The 19,945-nt window shown below is 34.6% G+C and overlaps 7 protein-coding genes across 7 annotated transcripts; 3 read left to right on the plus strand and 4 right to left on the minus strand.

The window, feature by feature from the left end:
- The first annotated feature begins 664 nt into the window (after positions 1-664).
- LOC108559015 (squamous cell carcinoma antigen recognized by T-cells 3-like) lies at positions 665-3,295 on the plus strand. The gene is made up of 3 exons (XM_017916134.1): positions 665-868; positions 927-1,194; positions 1,251-3,295. Exons 1-3 carry the CDS (start codon positions 809-811, stop codon positions 3,260-3,262), a joined length of 2,340 nt encoding a protein of 779 aa, XP_017771623.1. The 5' UTR covers positions 665-808; the 3' UTR covers positions 3,263-3,295.
- Positions 3,296-4,317: 1,022 nt separating this feature from the next.
- LOC108559016 (homeobox protein AKR-like) lies at positions 4,318-6,688 on the minus strand. The gene is made up of 3 exons (XM_017916135.1): positions 6,250-6,688; positions 4,916-5,546; positions 4,318-4,846 (listed from the first exon to the last, which is right to left on the minus strand). The coding sequence occupies exons 1-3, from the start codon at positions 6,257-6,259 to the stop codon at positions 4,564-4,566; spliced, it is 924 nt and encodes a 307-aa protein (XP_017771624.1). The 5' UTR covers positions 6,260-6,688; the 3' UTR covers positions 4,318-4,563.
- A 253-nt stretch (positions 6,689-6,941) lies between these two features.
- LOC108559019 (transcription initiation factor IIA subunit 2) lies at positions 6,942-7,679 on the plus strand. The gene is made up of 3 exons (XM_017916139.1): positions 6,942-7,150; positions 7,234-7,468; positions 7,531-7,679. Exons 1-3 carry the CDS (start codon positions 7,079-7,081, stop codon positions 7,560-7,562), a joined length of 339 nt encoding a protein of 112 aa, XP_017771628.1. The 5' UTR covers positions 6,942-7,078; the 3' UTR covers positions 7,563-7,679.
- Positions 7,680-7,704: 25 nt separating this feature from the next.
- LOC108559013 lies at positions 7,705-9,573 on the minus strand. The gene is made up of 4 exons (XM_017916129.1): positions 9,347-9,573; positions 8,387-9,289; positions 8,164-8,320; positions 7,705-7,726 (listed from the first exon to the last, which is right to left on the minus strand). The coding sequence occupies exons 1-4, from the start codon at positions 9,408-9,410 to the stop codon at positions 7,705-7,707; spliced, it is 1,146 nt and encodes a 381-aa protein (XP_017771618.1). The 5' UTR covers positions 9,411-9,573.
- Positions 9,574-9,928: 355 nt separating this feature from the next.
- On the minus strand, positions 9,929-11,390 carry LOC108559017 (RAB6A-GEF complex partner protein 2). Its single transcript, XM_017916136.1, has 3 exons — positions 10,911-11,390; positions 10,556-10,836; positions 9,929-10,497 (listed from the first exon to the last, which is right to left on the minus strand). The coding sequence occupies exons 1-3, from the start codon at positions 11,248-11,250 to the stop codon at positions 9,955-9,957; spliced, it is 1,164 nt and encodes a 387-aa protein (XP_017771625.1). The 5' UTR covers positions 11,251-11,390; the 3' UTR covers positions 9,929-9,954.
- Positions 11,391-11,596: 206 nt separating this feature from the next.
- LOC108559032 (serine/threonine-protein kinase D3) lies at positions 11,597-16,072 on the plus strand. The gene is made up of 14 exons (XM_017916161.1): positions 11,597-11,819; positions 11,962-12,117; positions 12,187-12,331; positions 12,396-12,536; positions 12,602-12,795; positions 13,228-13,501; positions 13,566-13,746; positions 14,045-14,174; positions 14,235-14,556; positions 14,621-14,769; positions 14,832-15,246; positions 15,307-15,489; positions 15,548-15,633; positions 15,695-16,072. Exons 2-14 carry the CDS (start codon positions 11,986-11,988, stop codon positions 15,806-15,808), a joined length of 2,466 nt encoding a protein of 821 aa, XP_017771650.1. The 5' UTR covers positions 11,597-11,819; positions 11,962-11,985; the 3' UTR covers positions 15,809-16,072.
- A 689-nt stretch (positions 16,073-16,761) lies between these two features.
- LOC108559025 (DNA helicase MCM8-like) lies at positions 16,762-19,803 on the minus strand. Its single transcript, XM_017916154.1, has 10 exons — positions 19,653-19,803; positions 19,210-19,584; positions 18,785-19,149; positions 18,608-18,730; positions 18,174-18,554; positions 17,900-18,112; positions 17,716-17,840; positions 17,441-17,663; positions 17,233-17,388; positions 16,762-17,178 (listed from the first exon to the last, which is right to left on the minus strand). The coding sequence occupies exons 1-10, from the start codon at positions 19,771-19,773 to the stop codon at positions 16,972-16,974; spliced, it is 2,289 nt and encodes a 762-aa protein (XP_017771643.1). The 5' UTR covers positions 19,774-19,803; the 3' UTR covers positions 16,762-16,971.
- Positions 19,804-19,945: the final 142 nt, after the last annotated feature.

The raw sequence follows: 19,945 nt of genomic DNA on the forward strand, positions 1-19,945 counted from the left end.
CTGGACTGAGCATCCCCCTCCACGAACCGACGCAAACGCAGTATGTGATAGTTTGCAATTGTTTATAAATTAAAAATGTTTGATAATGTCAAAACTCCCTCTTGTAGACCAATTGATAAACACAATAGCGCCAATATGACAAAAAACAATTAATTATTAATAATTATCTAATTAAATGAATGTGAAGATATGAATGAATATTGTTTTCATAGAAAATAAAGGAAATGTTAACCGATTGAATGAAATTCATCGAATCCGAACAAATTGAGTACAGTTTATGAAATTATAAAGAAATCTTAACTTCTGCATTTTGTGATTTTCATTTCTCTGTAATTCACAATCAAAGTTGAAATAAATGAAAAATTAACGATTTCACATTTATTGATCATTGTTTTTTTCTCAGAAACTATAATAGATAGAATGGATAGGTGCATATAAAAGTTGGATAATAGGGGAATGCAGAGAATATTCAAATATTGCTGTAATTTGCGTTCAGAAACTAGGGATTACTAGGGCTAGGGATTCTTCAGTAAACGTCTGATATTTTTTTAATGAAAAGTTTAAATATTCAAATTGTTTGCAGCTATTCGGTATTTGTGCCATATATGTTTATGAAATCGTACTAAAATAATCATACAAGTATTAAATACGATAATTGCGCCATCGCAGTATCAAAACACACAATTTCCTTGAAACCTAACCTACAATTTCAAGTAAATGGTCTAATAAGTATTTGTATTATTGTTTATATTCATACAACTTGTATGAAGTATAAGAAAATCCAATACAATTAAAAATAATAGCAACAATGGACGAGGACGACAATAAATTATCAACTGATTCAGATTCAAGCGATGAAGAAGATAAAGTAATATTTCTAATATTGAATTAATTTCTCACTACCTCATGCCTAATTTTTTTTATAGGCATTAATGAAAAGGGCAGAAGAAATAGAGGGTTTATTAAGCAACAACAAGTATTTATATGATCTCCATGTAGAACTTGTTGGATTGTATCAGAAGATAGTGGATTTAGTTTCTTTGCGGCAGGCCTACAAGAGATTCTACAACATCTATCCACTAACAGATACTCTATGGTTGAATTGGTTAAAAATTGAAATGGAATTGGCAACTGGTGAAGAGGAAAAGAAAAATGTTCTGGAACTTTTTGAAAAGGCTACAAAAGATTATTTGTGTATGTATAATACAAGTATTAATTATATATTAAATTAATACATGTGCATGTTTCAGCTGTTAAATTATGGTTGGAATATGCTCAACATGCTATGGGCTGCTGCTCTTTGGAGGAGACAAGAACTATTTTGGAGAAGGGCTTAAATGCAGTCGGGTTGCATGTTTGCAACGGTTCGTTGTTATGGGATACTTTGAGGGAATTTGAATTGGCGAATTTATCAATGTGTCAGCAAAATTCCGAAAATTATAAGATGCAATTGAAGAAAGTCGTCTCAACGTTTCGGAGGCAATTGTCAGTACCTCTGCTGAATATGGAAATAACATATGAGGAATGGAACGAATTCTTGAAAAGCGTAGACAATGAAGAGTTAGTAGATAACAAAGCGGTGGACTGGGGTTACAAAAATGCTTTGAAAATTCTGGAAACGTACAAACCTTTTGAAGATAAACTATTAACAGCTACAGCAGATCAAGAGATCTACAACATCTTTAAAGAATATATCAAGTCTGTAAAAGACCCGTCAGTAATCCTGTGCTTATACGAAAGGGCAGTTGAAAAGATTTGTTTGTTGCCTGATATATGGCTTGATTACTGTTATTACGCTTACGGTTTAGGCGAATGCAGCGTTAGTATAAGTGAAAGAGCTGTTAGGAATGTGACGTGGTCGGAAGATCTTTGGGTTTTGAGATTGAGGATACTCGAGAAGAACAATGTTTCCGATGCGGATGTTCGAAAGTGTTATCAGGATGGTATACATTTCATACAGAACGGTTTAGATCTGTGGATGAGCTATTTGGATTACATCAAAAGGAATTCACCGGATCAACTGATGGATTTGTTTGAAAAGGCTGAAGAGACAGAAGTGGATCCGACGCGCAAGATCACCAGGTTACACGCTCGTCTCCTCTTCAAATCGGAAGAAGCCACTAAGGCTAGAAAACTTTGGAACAGTATCATGCACGATCCAATTTGCAAGCAAAATTATGTTTTCTGGTTAGAATTGATTAATTTGGAGCGACAATTTGGTACTGTAACGTCTGTCCGAGAGACATTCAGGAAGGCTATAAATTGTTGCAAAACTGAGCAAATTATTTACGACGAATGGTTGCTGTTTGAACGGGAATGCGGTTCTGTAGAAGATTTAGTTAAATGCACCGAAAAACTTAGAACTGTCCACTTTCCGATTATCCAAGCTACGCATTATCAAGAAGCAGTTGAAACTAATGTAAAAAAACGTAAAAGAGATGCTGAGCCTTCGGGCAATAAGAAAGTTAAGCAGAATGACGGAAATAGGAAATTAACGGATGAATTGAGGTTTAAGAAAAATGATAGTAAAAACGTTGGTTTGGTTCGAAATCAAGGCGCACCTGAGAATTTGGATCACGCGAAATCCGTCTTCGTAAGCAATTTGGCTTATAATGTAACGGCTGATTCATTAGCTCCAGTGTTTCCGAATAGTAAAATTACTTTAAGCACGAATAATAAAGGATTATCGCGGTGCTTCGGCTACATCGAGTTCAAGACGGAAGAGGAAGCTGAAGCGGCGTTGCTTAGAGACCGTGAGCCCTTCGAAGGTCGCCCCATCTTCATTTCCAAGTGCAAAACGAACAAAGCCGAACGGCAAAAGATGTTCCAGTTCTCCGAGAATTTGGAACTGAATAAGCTGTTCGTGAAAGGTTTACCTTTCGCACACACCAAGGAAGACGTGGAGAAGATGTACAAAGATTTTAACTGTTTGGACGTGAGACTGGTGATGCACAAAACGGGTCAATCGAAAGGTTTGGCGTACGTCGATTTCGGAAACGAAACCGACGCGGCGAACGCTTTGAATGCTACGAATCAAATGAAGGTTGGTGAATTCGTCATAGACGTCGCGATAAGTGCTCCACCTTCGAAGAGAAAGGAATTTCCGGAACCGTTCAAAGCGCCGGAAAGAACCCTCAAACTGTTCGTGCCACGTTCAGTCACCAAAATCCAACAACCATCAACAACAACTAAAACCACCACCACCAACAATAAACCAATGAAAAGCAACAATGATTTTCGCAATATGCTTGTTAAAAAATAACGAGTTTTACATTGATTGTTTTTTTTTTTTTTTGTTTTTATTCAATATATAATACATTTAAATATATTTTCCATGGAGGAGCGAAAAGAAAAAGTTAACGATTTTCACAAATAAAAAATAATAATTAACCCAACCTCGATCATTATTACTGTTATTATTATTTCATAATTAAATAAAGAAATAGTTAAGAAACATAGACGATTTTTTATTATTTAAACAAAACAGAGCAAAGATTTTGCTATAAGAAACAATTTATTTAATTTTTTTTTGTTAGATTTGATGAAAAATACTGTTTTTTTTTTTCTTTTCTCTCAAGAAAAACTAATTATCAAATAATTGTAGTTTTTAACGTGATCATGCAAACACCTAATATAGTCGAATTACAAAAATAGACAGTTGTCACAAATATATATATATATACATAATTATCTTTTTTCAAAAAATATGTTTCTTATAACTATGTTAAACTCTTAAAACAATAAAATAACAAACTTCCAATCTTCTTACTTGTTACTTCTTCCATAACAGGTACAAAATTCAATATACAAATATATTTACTATATAAAAGGATTCGAAAAGTAGTTTTTTGTGTGTTAATATTTCTCTTTGTCAACATTTCGTATTTATCATTCAATTTGTTTATTATTTACATATATTATTATTTAATAATAATAGTGTGAGGTTGGAAATATCTCCTTCTACTGTGAAAATAGTTCATCATCATCAAAAAGTATATAGATATATATATATTCTTTGTATACGCAACTTTCCCCATCTGCGATGGAATTTGAGCATGGAACGAAAAATAATAAAAAGTAAACTTAATAAACACGCATGTAGAAAATTCAACCTTCGAATTTCCCCTCGAAATTTAGCGACGTCGAGAGAAAAATAGATGGAGAGGAGAAATCCAAAAGGAATCTTTTGGCATCCTTACTAATATCAAACCCTACTTACAACTAATAAAAAATATAAACTTAGCATTAAGGAGAAACACATAAAAATTTGTACAAACATCAAAATATATTATATTCATTTTGGACTTGGAAAATTGTATTGCAAAAAGAAAAAAAACTTAAGACAAAATTGAGAGAGCCATTTCCAACATGAACAATTCATATTTAAAAAAAAAAAAAATAATAATAATATTTTAAACAAAGCATAAATGTAACTACAACTCACGTAAGAACTATATTCAACCTTACATATTAAGATATTTACCAAAGGTATTTTAAAGGCACATTGCGAAAGATACTTTGAAGAAAAAAATAATAATTGAGATATAGCTCAGTTTCATACGGCTACACCTGCACGTCCTCTTGCTCCTTTTCCCGTTGTCTCACGGCGACGGCGGTCTCGACGAGCAAGTACAGACATTTGAACTTATCCTTGTCCTCGCCTTCGGGCGGCGTCGGTGGTGGAGACGACGGGAGCATCGGCCCGATCGAATGGGCGGGCATCACCTGCACTTTCGGATTGGTCAGGGGGTGCGGTAATTGCGGCAGATGCGCCAATTGCGGATGGGAGGAGCTCCAATAGTCACCACCACCACCACCGCCCGTCGCTTTCTCATCTTCGACGGAACTGTACTCAACAAAACATCAAATTAGTTATCAAAAAAAAAATGAAGTTCGTTACAATTTCTTCGCTTACCCTCTGCAGGCCGGATGTTGCGCAGCATCTTTGCCACCGCTAATACCGTATCTGATGACGGGCCAAGGATTGAATTTCTCTTCTTCGCTCGGACTCGAACTCTCGTACTCGTTAGGACTGTCGCCCTCGGACCTATACAGCAACGTCAAACTCTCATCATAGTCGTGATCTAATCTTATTCTCTTTCCCCCAACCGAAGGGTCAACTTCCCAAGCAACCTGATTCTGTTCCGGCCCCAGAGGACCAACGTTAGCCAACTTCTTGCCTCTTCTCGAAATCGTATAATGCAACGGATCGTGTCCTTCTCGTCTTATCATCTCAGGTAATATACGTCGTCTTGCATTTATAAACCAATTGCAAACTTGCAATACAGTCAGATTGGCCTCCTGCGAGAGCGTAATTTTCTCTGCGTCACTCGGATATGCGTTATATCTGTGCTCGTACAACCATCTCTTCAGAATCTTGACTGAATGCTTCGGCAGATTTCCGCGTCTTTTCCTCACCGGTCCAATACCACCATGATGATTTATACCAATTCCAGCCAATTGCTGCAACGCAGTCTCGTGCTCCTCCTGATCCGAACCAGAATCATTTTCGTCTGTGCTACTCGTGGATTGGAAACGGTCTCGATCTGTAAACATGATTTCCTTATTCAAAAAGAACCACTTCTAATATACAAAAACAAAATTTGTTTTGTTGCCTTGTCAGTATTCAATATTTGTTACTTTTTCCCAGTTTTCAAAGCTGACGTTTTTTTTTTCACTCACGCAATTTTTTGAAAATAAACAAAAAGTAACTGCTCTTTCATTCTACCTATTCATATATTTTTATTTTTCATAAATACATAGTTAATTACAGTTGCGTTCAACGCGAAAAGATAACAAAAAAACGAATAATATATAAACAATTATATTAAGAAAACTTGTTCTGTTGCTCACTTTTTTTTTCTAAAGCACGCTACTAGATCAAACAAGGACACAATGAATTGTGCCAAGCGCGGCAGTTAACGTCAACGTTCAAATGTATTAACTTAATGTTATGATTAATGATTTAATTAATAGAAAACGCAATAAGAATAATATAAAAGCTTAATGTAATATTGTTATTATTATTATTATTGATGAAACTTCAAAAACGGGAGCTTTTTGAAAAATAATTGTTGCTTGATTGACATTTGACAGAAATGGCTACCTCGTGGTTTCCAAGATACACATTCAGAATTAAACTATTTTAAATTAAAACAATGCAGATAAAAGTGCAAAAGGTGCAACATGCGAAATGCTGCAGATCGAAAACAAATTTGGATGGAATCGAGTGGAGGAGAAGCAACTTACGGGATTTCATCTTCTTGCCTGACAGTTAAAATGTCAGAGAGCCACAAGCGTGATTTTGTTTACGTAACTTTTCTCAAAGAAATAATTCAATGAGACCGGCACTATCGTTACAATTTCTTCGCAACGCAATTATATGGAACTCGGTATTTTCAATATCAAGTTTGTTGTTGTTGCGACAACAGATTGATCACCTCATAAATGTGGAAAACGCGATGTAATTTTAAAACATGCAATGCCGTTCGCGGCTATTCGCAAATTATATTTCATTATAGTCCAATGGTGACACACCGTCTCCACTCGATAACACCTCACAATCACGATACAATTGTTTTTGTTTAGAGGCGACAAACGCAATTTGTTTTAAGACTTTTCAAAAGCAAACTGTTCGACCACTAAAACACTCTAACGCTCACGCGTGCTTTTTAATGTGACAGCTCGGAATGGCGGTCAAAAACAAATGTCTAACTTGACACCGACGCCAAGCAGCCGATAATATAGAATCCTATAGAAATCCCATTCAATATTTGTTTCTATCAATTTGACAATACTCAATTCACAATACAATATCTTGAAATACATTTAATTATTCTCTGTTCTCCTAGTATCAATTTGTTAATGATTTAAGGTCAATATTTTTAATATGTCAATGATGGTACGACTGGAAATTTAATTTTATCAAGTTGGCTATTTGTTTACTGTAAGTCAGTCAAGACATAAAAATTGTAGCATTATTTCAATAATTCAGTTCACTTCGCAACTGTTCGCAACGTTTGTTGTCGAGTATATTCTTTAATTTCATTGAATCTTTAAATACACACATTCATTTAAAATGTCCTATCAATTGTACAGAAACACAACTTTAGGGCATACTCTTCAAGAGAGCTTAGACGAATTAATACAAGTGAGTTTTTAACCTTTAATTGTTATTTTCTTTTTGTGTGTGAAAAAAATAGTTATTTTTAATGTAATTCTCTTCTATTCCAGTATGGCCAAATTACTCCACAGCTGGCATGCAAAGTATTGCTGCAATTCGATAAATCCATTAATCAGACATTGGCCACAAGAGTTAGATCCAGGCTGACATTCAAAGCAGGAAAATTAAACACCTACCGATTCTGTGACAATGTATGGACCTTCATGTTAAATGATGTTGAATTCCGAGAAGTACAAGAGATCATCAAAATTGATAAAGTTAAGATTGTAGCATGTGATGGCAAAAGTAAGTATTCATGCATTATTTTCCATAATACATTTTTTTATAATGAATTATTAATGTTTTAGATGTTGAAGGAGAAGGCCCTTCGAAGAAGTGAATATGTATGTACACTAAATTAGATATTGTTATTTACCATCCACTTGGGTTGTGTTTATTTTGTATGTATTTTACTTTTTAAAAGGTTGTGTGATGTAATATATAAATTTAATCACTTATTTGTAATTTAATTTTATTGAGATTCAATCATCAAATATAACACTTCTTGAATGATTAATAATTTAAAAAAAAAAGTATACAAATTTATTTATTAAATTTGATTTAGTCGTTGTCAGCAAGATTGCCAAAAATATAATACATATAAAGTTATATAAAAATATACCAAAATTTAATATATATATATATATGGACTATCAATCTTTAATATTGTTAAGTTACTTTAAAAACTTGTACTCTTTTTCTTCTATATTTACTTGTATTTATCAGGGATTTTACTTTTATTCCAAAACAAATGAAAGATAAGTAGTGGTATCAATAAAATCGTGTGTGCGGAAAAAAAACAATTGAGGGAATAAAAATAAAAACCAACGGGTCTTAAAAAAATATGAAATAATAAGTAAATAATACTGTTTATAAAAGATATAATAATAATATATATATAAGTTTTTTTTTTTTGATAGAAAAATATAAACTAATTTTTATCTGGAATCTGTTTATTTTTCTGTTCTCTTTTCTTTAAAGCTTCTTGCCTTTTCCTCTCTATCAGTTCTTGCTGTCGCTTGCTTTCCAATCTAGCTAAAGCCATTTTTCGTTTCACCTCTATCTCTTCTGGAGAACATTTTATTGGAGAGGTGTCAGCTGGAAAACGTTTAGTTTCACCGCGTTATTATTAAGTACACATAAATCTAGAGAGTTGATACTTACAATCACTTGTTTCTTGCATTTGTTTTGACTTCAATTTAGCTTTAGCTTGCAACCGTTTCCTCTCAATTTCTTCTTTAAGTTTATCATCAATGATAATATCTTTCTTTTTATTATTAGTGCAATGATCTCCAAAACTCAAACTTCTGGCTTTAAATTTCAATGGGGAATTGTTTGGGGTGACTGGATTCTTCGGTAATTCAAAATGAACTTCCTTCGAATCATTTGTGCAAGACTCGTTTCTTAATTCATGCATTTTACTTATAAAATTGAATTGCGACTTTTTCGTAACTTTTCGGACCGGCGACTGCGCCATAGCCGAATCCAACGTGTTCGAACTTAAAGATTTTGTTAGAAATTTTCTGGGGCTATTTGAATGCGTTGGTACCTGTAGTTTATTAGGTTCGCTTGCCTCCGCAACACCTTCATTCTCCGATAATTTATTTTCAGGTTCTTCTGCTGGTTGTACATCCTTTTCATATTTTGCTTCTATTTGTTGACTGACTAATATCAATTGATCCTCAATGGAATCATCAAATAAATTATCAAAGGATTCACTGTTATTGTCTGTGCTATCATGAGATTCCAATTGAGAATCGTTTTCTGGATTGATTTCCTCTTGAAACGCTTTCAACTGCTCCTTCAGGTTATCAAAGTTCTCCAGTTGAGTGCTTGATGATTGCTTTTTGATGGGTAACTTTGGTGAAGCTGTTTGAAGTAATCGTTTCTGTTTCCTGTGTAGATTCAGTTTCGATTGAGGAGAATTCCAGTCCCACATAACATCAACATTTTCTGTTGATTCCTGTGTGCATGGTAGAAACACTGGACTGTAAGCTTTATCAGTTTCTAGGTGCCTTGTATTCTTAGTTGGTGTACTGGCAATTGCCACTGCATTTGATTTTTCTTCTACGAAAATTGATTGCATTAATATTTGTATGATACTTTTTATCAGAAATACGTTACCCTGCTTCTCTAACTTATTATATTTTCGTGGTATCTTTGCCTTTGAGTTGCTACTGCTCATCATACAATAAACTTTTCAAGATGTTTACTTATTACAATCAGTTTTTGTGCGATCCAATTGGATTGGATCCAACTTTGATAAATCAGTTGAATATTTCTATGGGAATGAACATCATTTTTAGGTTAACACAGGTTAACATTCACAGTACAGCTGATCGGTCAACCTGTTGTACCATTACCAATAGCAAAATGATGCCTAATAAGTTGCATACCTTGCAGTTTTTTTTGCCTATTTAGTCAGAAAATTAACCAATTGCCTATATCTATCTCATGCAATTCTAACCGGTGGCAATGGAAATACCGTCAATCAAAATCCCGACTATATAGTGGATTGTGATTGTCGGGATTCTGGTTGTCGGGCTTTCAATATAGACCCAATGCTACCTTATTGGTTATCGGTCCTTGATACAATTTCTCAGCCATTCATTCCTCGTAATTCACTGAAAAATTCGAGTAACACTGGATGATAACATATTCCAATTAAAATATATTTATATTATGCATAATATATACAATATCCCATTTCCAAAGGCTTAAAATTGAATTTATTAGATCACTAATTTATAACAGGTGTTGGCTTGCAGACCTTGAGCCACCTGTACAGGAGAAGTTGAAAACAATTTAATAGGTAAACTCCAGACCATTGTTTCTATTGGTAAATCAATTGGGGCTCTCCACTCCAGATCATCAACAGCTGGTCCATTCAATTCTTTGCTTGTACTGGTAACAAACTCAAAATGTAATCTCCATTTCAAGCTCACCAGTTGCGTAGTGAATGCTGGCGTCACGTGCAACGGAATGGGCAGAATTAATTGAGTATACTGAAGTCCTAAGCACACCTCATGATGTTTGCTGAACGTTACAATTTGAATTTGATTATTCTTCTCAGCAGCTTCCTTAATTGTAGTCTCTTCCTCGCATTGCAGAGACACAGAAACTTGCACGCATTTCACTGAAGCCATCGTAAAATCGAACGTGCCGATAATGTCTTCACCCAATTTATAAGAGGGCTTAAATAAACAGAAGCGCGCCACTTTGCCCCAAGTATTGGAAATCATATAAAAATTAGGGTTTCTCCTTGCTGTTATATTCTAGAAAAGTTATTGAATTTACTATTGTTTCAAGTAAATGCAACAATAATAGTGATACCTGTAGAGCTTGCAAAGCAAATTCAAATGGAGTTTCCTTCTCTTTCTCATTCACCTCCAGAAATGGATTTGCTGGTGAAAGTTCCTCTGAGGTATCATTGCACAAACAAGCTGCATCACCAAGTCCGTACAGATTGACTGGTAAAACTCTGATTGGAACTTTCAATAGTTTTATAGCATTGTTCACCCGTTGCATGCCAACAATAACTTTGTAAGAATATTTAACCAATTGTCCTCTGTAAGAAGGTGGAGCATCATTTGGAATTTTCTCTCTATAGATAACTGTAAATATAGATTCTAATATTTTTTTTATTCTCACTATCATAATTTACAAATCCAAGTGGATCAAAACTTACACGTTCTACTTTGTCCTGGCGACAATCGTAAATCGCAAAATAATATTCTAGGTTTTGTTGCTATCTCAATATGTCCCACATCCTGTGTGCACATCGCCAAAGAGGTTTCACTGTGTTTCAAGTTGTTGCCTTTATCTACCTGCTTCTTCACTTTATTGTCAGTTGTGCATTGACAATTAATTTGAGCGGAAGCCCATGCGAGACATTCAAAACTATCATTGTGACTCTGGGACACTTTGTGGGCTGCAGACTTTGGATGCGAGAATGTTATGGCGCATTCGATTTGCTCACCGGATAGATACACGGGGCCACGAATTAATTTCGCAGTCACCTCGATCATTTTTAAAAGGATTTGCAAAAAAAAAATATTATTGTTATTATGACATATGCTGTCAATATTAGTTGTCAACTGAAATGTCACATAGCCTCAAAAACAGAAACACTTTGTGCTGATTTGCGCACTTTGGCATATTTTGACTTAAAATACACACGTTGTCAAATATAACTTTAAGACAGTTCAAAAAAGAAATATAGCCTTATAAATTAGGAATATTGTAGTTTAATTTTTATAAATAATTATGCGATTATCAATATTTGCGATGTTTAATTCAATTTCGATACATATTAAGCGTAAATGAGTAAAGTTGAAAAGTAAATTAATTATATTTGGCAACATCGTTCTTGAGGTTGCTTTAGTGATTTTGTGATGGTGGTGGTCTTTGTATGTCAAAAAAAAATGTGATGTTGTTTCATCTTTAAATGTATTTTAGTGTTTTAATTTACTAAAAAATTTAATTAATTAGTATTAAGCGAAACGCCGAACGCTCTCAACTCGAAACGTGAGTGCCAGCCACCCCCACCCGATTTACAGTAATCATTTACAGCACACGTACAGGTGTAATTCGTTGGGTAAGAAGACGTAAAAGACATTGCTTTACATATTGGTATTTACCTTTGCAGGTGTCCTAACGGTATATTTCGTAAATTCTACAATTAACAATAATGTAACAAGCATAGAATGTAAATGATTTCTTTGTTTTTTTTTTCACAGATTTGTCCAAAGCAAAACACTAAAATGGATTCTGAAAGTCCTGAAATATCATTCCTCTTCCAATTCGGTCTCACCAGAGATATAGTGACAGTCACCCAGTCTTCACTGAACTTGAAAACTATCAAGGATTTAGCTTGTGATTTTATAAATAATAAGGTACATGTTTGAAAGATGTTGCCTCAAACAAACACAGAAAGAAAAAAAAATAAATTCATGTTTTTTCAGATTCCTGATCATGGAATAAACCATCTGAGTGATAGGATACTTCTATTCCGACATGAATACAACTCTCATAATATATTGCAAGTGCTGAATGCAATAACAGATATTGGAGATGAAACTTTGGTGGAAATAGTTTTGACTGGAAAAAGTATGATGTTTTGTATTGAGTTACATATATAGTTATCTTTAATTTCTTTTATGTATGAATGTAGCACCATCTGCAAGTAGTATTCCAGATATTACTATTGTGAGGCCTCACGCGCTGTCCGTGCATTCGTATAAGACTCCAACGTTTTGCGATTTTTGCGGAGAAATGTTGTTCGGTTTGGTGAGGCAAGGGCTGAAATGCGATGGTAAGGATGCTGACCAATTGCATGAATAAAATACAACATCAACTTAAATGTATGTTATGTTGAAGGTTGTGGGCAGAATTATCACAAGAGATGTGTAATTAAAGTTCCAAATAATTGCACGTATACACTTTTGGAGGAGAAGCAGAGGAGACGTTCCAGCAACTTGCAAGTACCTAGGAGTCCGTCGGGTGGATCCAACTGTTCACAAATGTCTTCCAATTCAATGATCACAACAAATAGTACTGATGATAACACATTGGTAAGAATAACAAACTTTTTTACCGGTGTCAACTTAGACGATTAATTGACAACAACAACAATTTGATATATCGTTATTACTCGAAATATTTTTTACTCTCTTTACATTATCGGTATTTGGTATTTAGTACTTAATGATTAGACTGATTTAAGTTTTGATATTACTTATTTTGTTTTTATTAAAAATAAAAACTTGTATTACTTGTTCTTAGGTGGAGGGAATATTCGTATTAGTATTATTTTATTGTTTATATATAAATTTTATATTATATTTTTTTCCTTGTTTTGTTTAATATATGTTGTAAATTCTTAAATTTATTTTTATTTTTTTATTTTTACCTTTACCTAAAACCAAGTAATATTTTATATAATTAGTTTAGAATGTGTAACGTAATTGATGTGTAATTACGACGATGTGTAAATACTTTTTAAGGCTCCGAATCGTTCGCCGTCGTTAGGTGGTGGTGGCGGAGGTACTCTCTCTTGGGCAAAGAAAGAAATTTCCGGACGTGTTCGTATACCGCACACGTTCGTACTGCACAGTTACACTCGCCCGACTATCTGCCAGCACTGCAAGAAACTGCTGAAGGGTTTGTTTAAGCAAGGTTTGCAGTGTAAGGATTGCAATTACAATGCGCACAAGAAGTGCATTGAGAAAATACCAAAAGACTGTACCGGAGAGCTGCCAAAAGAACACTTGGATGCTGGTAGAATGCTTAATACATTTTTTGATTTGTGTTTGTTTTTACCTATTTTTGTATGTTAATGCAGGAAGTAACTTAGATCTAGAGAGTTCGGTGAGCAGCGGAGATGGAAGTCAATCAAATTTACATTTGACAGAGGACGAGAGCGACACCGATAAGATTTCATGTGATCTCTTCCAATTCAATGGAAGCTCTTACACCGAAGTCTTTCCAGTTCACGATGACGATAAAGATTCGATTCCTTCCAGGTATTTCATTCATTCATTTATATTATTATTTATGTATAATCTCGAACGTAACTTTTCCTAAAACTAGATTTTTGAATAGACGTTCACAAATTGACATTTTTTAAACGTATTTTCGAAAATACGTACATGACTTTACTGATCTATTCAGCATTGGGCTGAAAATATTAGATTTTTTTATGTTTGGATATCAAAATAGTTTCTATAAGTATAGGTTTAAGATTTCTACACTACAGCAAATATACATTAATTTGCTTATTGTTCAATTTTTTATATTAATTTATGTTAATTCTATGTTTAGTTCTTCCTCATCCCCAAGTGCTAATATTCCTTTACAACGAATCGTTCAGTCTGTGAAACATACAAAGAGGAGAGGTTCGAAAATTATTAAAGAAGGATGGTTGGTTCACTTTACAAACAAAGATCGCACGGTAAGATGAAAATCGTAAATGGAAATTATCTAAATACAATTTTGTTTACGTTCTTCGTAGGTGAGAAGACATTTTTGGCGGTTAGATACGAAGTCTATAACGCTGTTTCAAAGTGATCAGGGCTCAAAATATTATAGGGAGATTCCGTTATCCGATATTTTGGCAATAGATACGGCCCGACTGAAGCAGGGCGAAATGATGCATTGCTTTGAAATTCGTTCAGCGAACATTGACTATTTCGTTGGTCAGGATCCACTCTACGATCTGCAGGAAGGTAACTCTGTCTCGCTACCGCCACCCGATAGCGGCATAGGGGCTTACTTGGCTAGAAGCTGGGAGACGTCGATACGGCAAGCCCTCATGCCAGTTACCGCAAACAAAAGTATATGAGAACATAATTTAATAATCTCCTCGAACGCATATTCTAACTAGTGTGTTTATTTTAGGATCTGAAGATACCAATGAATCTGAAGAACATGTCACGGACATGAGTCAAATCTTTCAGATATTCCCCGACGAAGTATTGGGTTCGGGGCAATTCGGTATAGTTTATGGCGGCGTTCATCGTAGGACGATGCGATCAGTCGCAATCAAAGTAATTCATATACAACAAATGATGATACATTTCTGTATACTAACTGTAATTGTAAATTTAAGGTGATAGATAAGTTACGTTTCCCAACGAAACAGGAAGCGCAATTAAAGAACGAAGTGGCGATACTGCAAAATCTGTCGCATCCGGGCGTCGTCAATTTGGAGAAAATGTTCGAAACTCCGGAACGCATCTTCGTGGTGATGGAGAAACTAAAAGGTGATATGTTAGAAATGATTTTGTCGCACGAGAAGGGAAGACTCAACGAGCGTGTCACCAAATTCCTGATTACACAGATTCTAATTGCTTTGCAACATTTACATAGTAAGAATATCGTGCACTGTGATTTGAAACCCGAGAATGTTTTGCTTAGTTCGGACGCGGAGTATCCGCAGGTGAAGCTCTGCGATTTCGGGTTCGCGAGGATCATCGGAGAGAAGTCGTTCAGGAGATCGGTCGTCGGCACTCCAGCCTATTTAGGTATTAGATTATTGCATAATGTGTGGAAGAGGAAATTAATCACAGTATGTTGATGTATAGCTCCAGAAGTATTAAGGAATAAAGGATACAATAGATCGTTGGACATGTGGAGCGTGGGCGTCATCGTGTACGTCAGTCTGAGTGGAACGTTTCCTTTCAATGAAGACGAGGACATCAACGAGCAAATTCAGAACGCCGCCTTCATGTATCCATCGAATCCGTGGAAGGAAATATCCTCAGATGGTAAAAATATACAAATCATTAAATTGCATAATTCCAATTTACTTCTCTTCTCATCTAGCCATCGATTTAATCAACAATTTACTGCAAGTCAAACAAAGGAAACGCTACACCGTTGATAAATCTCTTCAGCATATCTGGCTTCAGGTACCATATCATTATTAATCATTTGTTTATATAATTATTTACGTTGGTTATTTGTTTGCAGGATTATCATACGTGGTGTGATTTAAGATCTCTGGAGAAGCAAATCGCAGTAAGATATTTGACGCACGAATCCGATGATGCGCGCTGGGAACATTACCGTTCCGACTGCCTCTGACCATCCAGCAAAAGCTGGCTAAATAATGTTAAAAAGTGTTTGCGCACATTGAAAACCTAGCCAAATGAGACTTTGCTATAATGATGCACCCAAAATAATTGCAAATCATTATAGCACTGCGCGCCTGTTACTATTTCTATACATTTTTAACTAATCGCTCTCCCAAAACACGCGTTTAAGTTGGAGAAAACATGAATATTTTTTTATTAATTATGTTGAAGTATTATTTTTTTTTTAATGTAAGACATTAATAATAACAAGGCAATTTACTCTCACTAATAAAATATTAAAAAAAAGATATTAGAAACAATATGGTTATTATTAATGATCTTAATTAATTGCGACTGTTCTTTATTTTTTGTTATATTCGTCGCAATTTTTAAAAAAAATTGCCTACATTCCTACAGTTTTATGATTTTCGTTATGAAATACGTCTATAATCGAAATTATGATACTCTAAATTTTAACGTGTAGATCTATCTATTGTTATGTAATATATATATATATATATATATATATGCAAATTTATGTTTTGTAAATTGTATAAAACTTGCGCCTCGAGCACGTAGAACAAAGTATACAGTTTACACTCTTTAATCCAGTTACAAAATTACTCTTATTATGTACGCGATATTTATTTATTTACTTTTACGATGGAATTATGGACTTGCTTGCTCGTTCAAAGTGTGCTGAAGAAGCGAAGTACATTTATACGCATAAATAGATGGATTTAGTTGTATGGAAATGAAATGATAAAGAAAAAAACATGTTTGGCCTAATTCATGTGCTTCAGTATTGTAATTAAGTATTTTGTTAACCACATATACACATACTCTCTATCTATCTCTCTCTTAAACACATAAAAATATATATATATGTATTGTAATTTGTTTTGATATGATGTAAACTTGGGTACTGGGTCAATTAAATTATTATTATTATATTTAGAAGAAAAAAATAATGACTTTACTTTCTGTGTATACCTAATAATTTGAAGAACTGAGCGTAATTTTACGTAAGTATTAAACATATTTCTATCCAACGTCTCTCAATTCTTATAGGTCAGCTATAATTGACAGCTGTGTCCAAATCAACAAAAAAGGTCGCTCAATGCGATTGTTTAAATTCAATTAAATAAATATTATTAACACAAATGCGTGATTTTACAGCGCACATGAATATTGATAAATACCTGCGCCCTTTTTCAAGAGATACCCTTGCACATTCAATGTGCTCAATATATAATCAAACATGTCTTTGTTATTCTGCAAACCCATTTGATTCGCGATGAGCTTCAATCCATCCGTATCGAAACACGTTTTTCCGGTGATCTCAACTTTCCGTTGTAAATTCTCCAAATATCCTTTCAGCTGTTAAATAATCAATTATATCAATATGTTTTTAAAGAAAGAAAGAAAACGCACCAATGTCTGTTTGCTCGTATTAGGTTTTCTTTGGGTTCCTGTCAGAATTTCTCCGTCTTCAGAAAAGGTATCTAGTAAGCTGAAACGCGTAATTTCCACCACATCGTTGGCATCGTCGCTCGTGGCCAATTCGCGAAGCTCCAATTTCGCTCTAGCCTTTACAGCATAATAACAATATTAAAATCTTATTCAAATTTAGAATTAATACCTCAGTCAATCGGACCAACGATTGCAATTGCCTACAAGTTACGAACATCGAATCAGGATTGCTGTGCTGTTTCCTCAACTCTAAGTAAAACTCTTTGAGCACGGTCTGCGCGTCCTTGCTTAATTTGGGATGCACGTATTTCCTGGCATAAGCTATGTACTGTCGCATTAGGAAGTGTGGAAGATGATCTATGCTTTCGCCGTTGTTCACTTTTAAACGTTCGCTGAAAGCAATATACATACATAAATATAAAACATTAAAACCTAAAGTTATACCTTAGAGGAGTTGATTCATTTTGATAAGTGGATTGAGTCGATGCGTTGGATGATCCAAATGAACTGTTGTTTCTCTTCTTCGAATGGAATGCAAGCACGTGTTCTGAGAGCTTCATATCTAATTGCTATAAAAAACAACACACAGTTATTAACAAATCAAGAATGAAATTCGATTTAGACGGACCTCGTTCGGTTTATCCATCAAAATGAATATTAGATCGAATCTCGAGAGGAGCGGAGCGCTGATCTTTAAATTTTCCGCAACACATTTCGCTTTATTGTAATGCCCGCCGGCCGGATTTCCCGCAGCCAATACGCTTGTCTTCGCTGGTAATGTGCAACGGACGCCCGCTTTCGCTATACTGATGCTCTGCTGTTCCATCAATTCTAATAAATACTGAAACAATATAAAATTTAAAAAAAAATTGAAGCGACGATTAATAAATAATTTCTCTTACCGAATGGTGCTGCGACATTTTATCGAATTCATCGATGAAGCAACAGCCTTGATCGGCGAGGACCAGAGCTCCGGCTTCTAGAGCAAAGTCTCCACCGTTCTCTCGCGTTAACATCGCAGTTAAGCCGGAAGCGGTGCTTGTGTTGCCGCACACGTAAACACCTCTAGGCGACACATTGCAACAAGATTGCAGCATTTGGCTTTTACCTAGGCCGGGATCGCCGATCATCAGTATGTGCGAATTCGAACGAGAGTTTCGAGAATTTTGCGTCCCGCCGAAAAGTCCCAGCAATAAGCCAGCCTTCACCATCTCTAGCCCGTAGATGGTTGGACACAGAGAATGCACGAGTAAACGAAATAAATTAGGCTCAGCGTGAATTTTCTGAAACATTGGTTAATTAACGTATCTGCTAATAAATACTTATGACAAAATACTTGTATAGCGTAATAAGATATTCCATCGAGTTTCTTTTTCTCATTGATAATAGAAATGCAGTCCAAATATAGTAAATACATTGTACTCTGCCTCAACGCATTAGCCTCCTCTATATTATGCACCTACAATCAATCAATTTATAAACACAACGAAATGTGTACTTGTAATTAAGTTACCTTTAAAACACCGGTAATTAATACGTCATCGCCTGGCGTGCACTGATCAATCAGATCATCAGATAACTCGCATTCCAAAGTTCTTGGAATCCTGGCAATCTGATCTTCAGAATATCCAAGGAGTTCTTGCAATTTTATAATTTGCCTATTGAATTTCCTGGAGTATGGAGATGATAGCAGTGGATTAAACAATTTCAGTTGTCTACAACCTGTACTCAAACACTTAATCGGCATAGTGTAATTCCCATTGAGTTGTTCAACAACTTGAGTTCCCAAACATGTTGCACACGAGAACGCCAATGTTTTAGCGGACATTTCCAAAGGGCACCTCTTAATTACAGTACCTCTCACACTAATTAGTTTACCTACAATCATATAAAATGTTAAAAAAAAAGTGTTTATGTGTTGTTGATAATACAAATCACCATATAAATTGACTTTTAGCTTTCTGATTTGCAAAATGGGGTCATTATTTAATACTCTGCAAAAGATTTTTGGGAACAAACTGTAAGTGTTCTGCTCAACATCTTTATCATTATAATTCCTTTGCTGATCTTTCAACACCACTTGATGCATTGCCAGACCCATGCACGAAAGACAATACTCAGTATTATCAATTATTTCTGCAGAGAAATTGTCCCATTCTCTGTTGAATTCTGTATCATTCAGCAGCAACTTTAGATCTACATGAAAGTTTTGCTTCTCCTTGATTTTCATTATGGGAAACAGAGTGATATTTTTATAAATGTAACTGGCAAAAGTTTCTGTATTTGATACAAGTTTCTCGATATTGTTTGATCCTGCACACAACAAAAAAAAACAAAAACGAATTATTAATAGATGCAACATCATAATAGGCTGTATATACCTTCACTGTTGAAATACAATTGAAAACCGGAATACCCATAGCAGCTTTTCACTTTGTAATTGTAAATTTCAGTTACGTTTTGAACTTTCGATCCCTTGCGATATTTTTTGTATCCATACATTGTTATGATTTGGTTTGTTTTGATACACAATTTTTAAACAAATGTCAACAGATAACAATTAAATTTATTAACATGCGATACCAACAAAAACATCAAATAACATTGTATTTTAATTTATTACCAACTTTATTTTAGCAAATATTATAAAATTTAGTTTAAACCGTTTAAACTA

This window comes from Nicrophorus vespilloides, unplaced genomic scaffold (assembly GCF_001412225.1).
Source record: "Nicrophorus vespilloides isolate i.1.1-1 unplaced genomic scaffold, Nicve_v1.0, whole genome shotgun sequence".
Classification (NCBI taxonomy): domain Eukaryota; kingdom Metazoa; phylum Arthropoda; class Insecta; order Coleoptera; family Silphidae; genus Nicrophorus; species Nicrophorus vespilloides.

Bases quoted from the DNA above. Each gene is read 5' to 3' on its own strand.
- LOC108559013 (XM_017916129.1), bottom strand. From the start codon at position 9,410: ATGATGAGCAGTAGCAACTCAAAGGCAAAGATACCACGAAAATATAAT. The intron at 9,290-9,346 runs GTAACGTATTTC...CAATTTTCGTAG, and splicing joins TAATAAGTTAGAGAAGCAGG to AAGAAAAATCAAATGCAGTG. The intron at 8,321-8,386 runs GTAAGTATCAAC...AACGTTTTCCAG, and splicing joins AATGCAAGAAACAAGTGATT to CTGACACCTCTCCAATAAAA.
- LOC108559017 (XM_017916136.1), bottom strand. From the start codon at position 11,250: ATGATCGAGGTGACTGCGAAATTAATTCGTGGCCCCGTGTATCTATCC. The intron at 10,837-10,910 runs GTAAGTTTTGAT...CTATATTTACAG, and splicing joins GCCAGGACAAAGTAGAACGT to TTATCTATAGAGAGAAAATT. The intron at 10,498-10,555 runs GTATCACTATTA...TAACTTTTCTAG, and splicing joins TTGCTTTGCAAGCTCTACAG to AATATAACAGCAAGGAGAAA.
- LOC108559025 (XM_017916154.1), bottom strand. From the start codon at position 19,773: ATGTATGGATACAAAAAATATCGCAAGGGATCGAAAGTTCAAAACGTA. The intron at 19,585-19,652 runs GTATATACAGCC...TGTTGTGTGCAG, and splicing joins ATTGTATTTCAACAGTGAAG to GATCAAACAATATCGAGAAA. The intron at 18,555-18,607 runs GTATTTTGTCAT...CCAATGTTTCAG, and splicing joins TATCTTATTACGCTATACAA to AAAATTCACGCTGAGCCTAA.
- LOC108559015 (XM_017916134.1), top strand. From the start codon at position 809: ATGGACGAGGACGACAATAAATTATCAACTGATTCAGATTCAAGCGAT. The intron at 869-926 runs GTAATATTTCTA...TTTTTTTTATAG, and splicing joins CAAGCGATGAAGAAGATAAA to GCATTAATGAAAAGGGCAGA. The intron at 1,195-1,250 runs GTATGTATAATA...TGCATGTTTCAG, and splicing joins GGCTACAAAAGATTATTTGT to CTGTTAAATTATGGTTGGAA.
- LOC108559019 (XM_017916139.1), top strand. From the start codon at position 7,079: ATGTCCTATCAATTGTACAGAAACACAACTTTAGGGCATACTCTTCAA. The intron at 7,151-7,233 runs GTGAGTTTTTAA...CTTCTATTCCAG, and splicing joins GCTTAGACGAATTAATACAA to TATGGCCAAATTACTCCACA. The intron at 7,469-7,530 runs GTAAGTATTCAT...TTAATGTTTTAG, and splicing joins TGTAGCATGTGATGGCAAAA to ATGTTGAAGGAGAAGGCCCT.
- LOC108559016 (XM_017916135.1), bottom strand. The intron at 4,847-4,915 runs GTAAGCGAAGAA...TGTTGAGTACAG, and splicing joins CAACATCCGGCCTGCAGAGG to TTCCGTCGAAGATGAGAAAG.
- LOC108559032 (XM_017916161.1), top strand. From the start codon at position 11,986: ATGGATTCTGAAAGTCCTGAAATATCATTCCTCTTCCAATTCGGTCTC. The intron at 12,332-12,395 runs GTATGATGTTTT...GTATGAATGTAG, and splicing joins AATAGTTTTGACTGGAAAAA to CACCATCTGCAAGTAGTATT. The intron at 14,175-14,234 runs GTAAGATGAAAA...CGTTCTTCGTAG, and splicing joins TTACAAACAAAGATCGCACG to GTGAGAAGACATTTTTGGCG.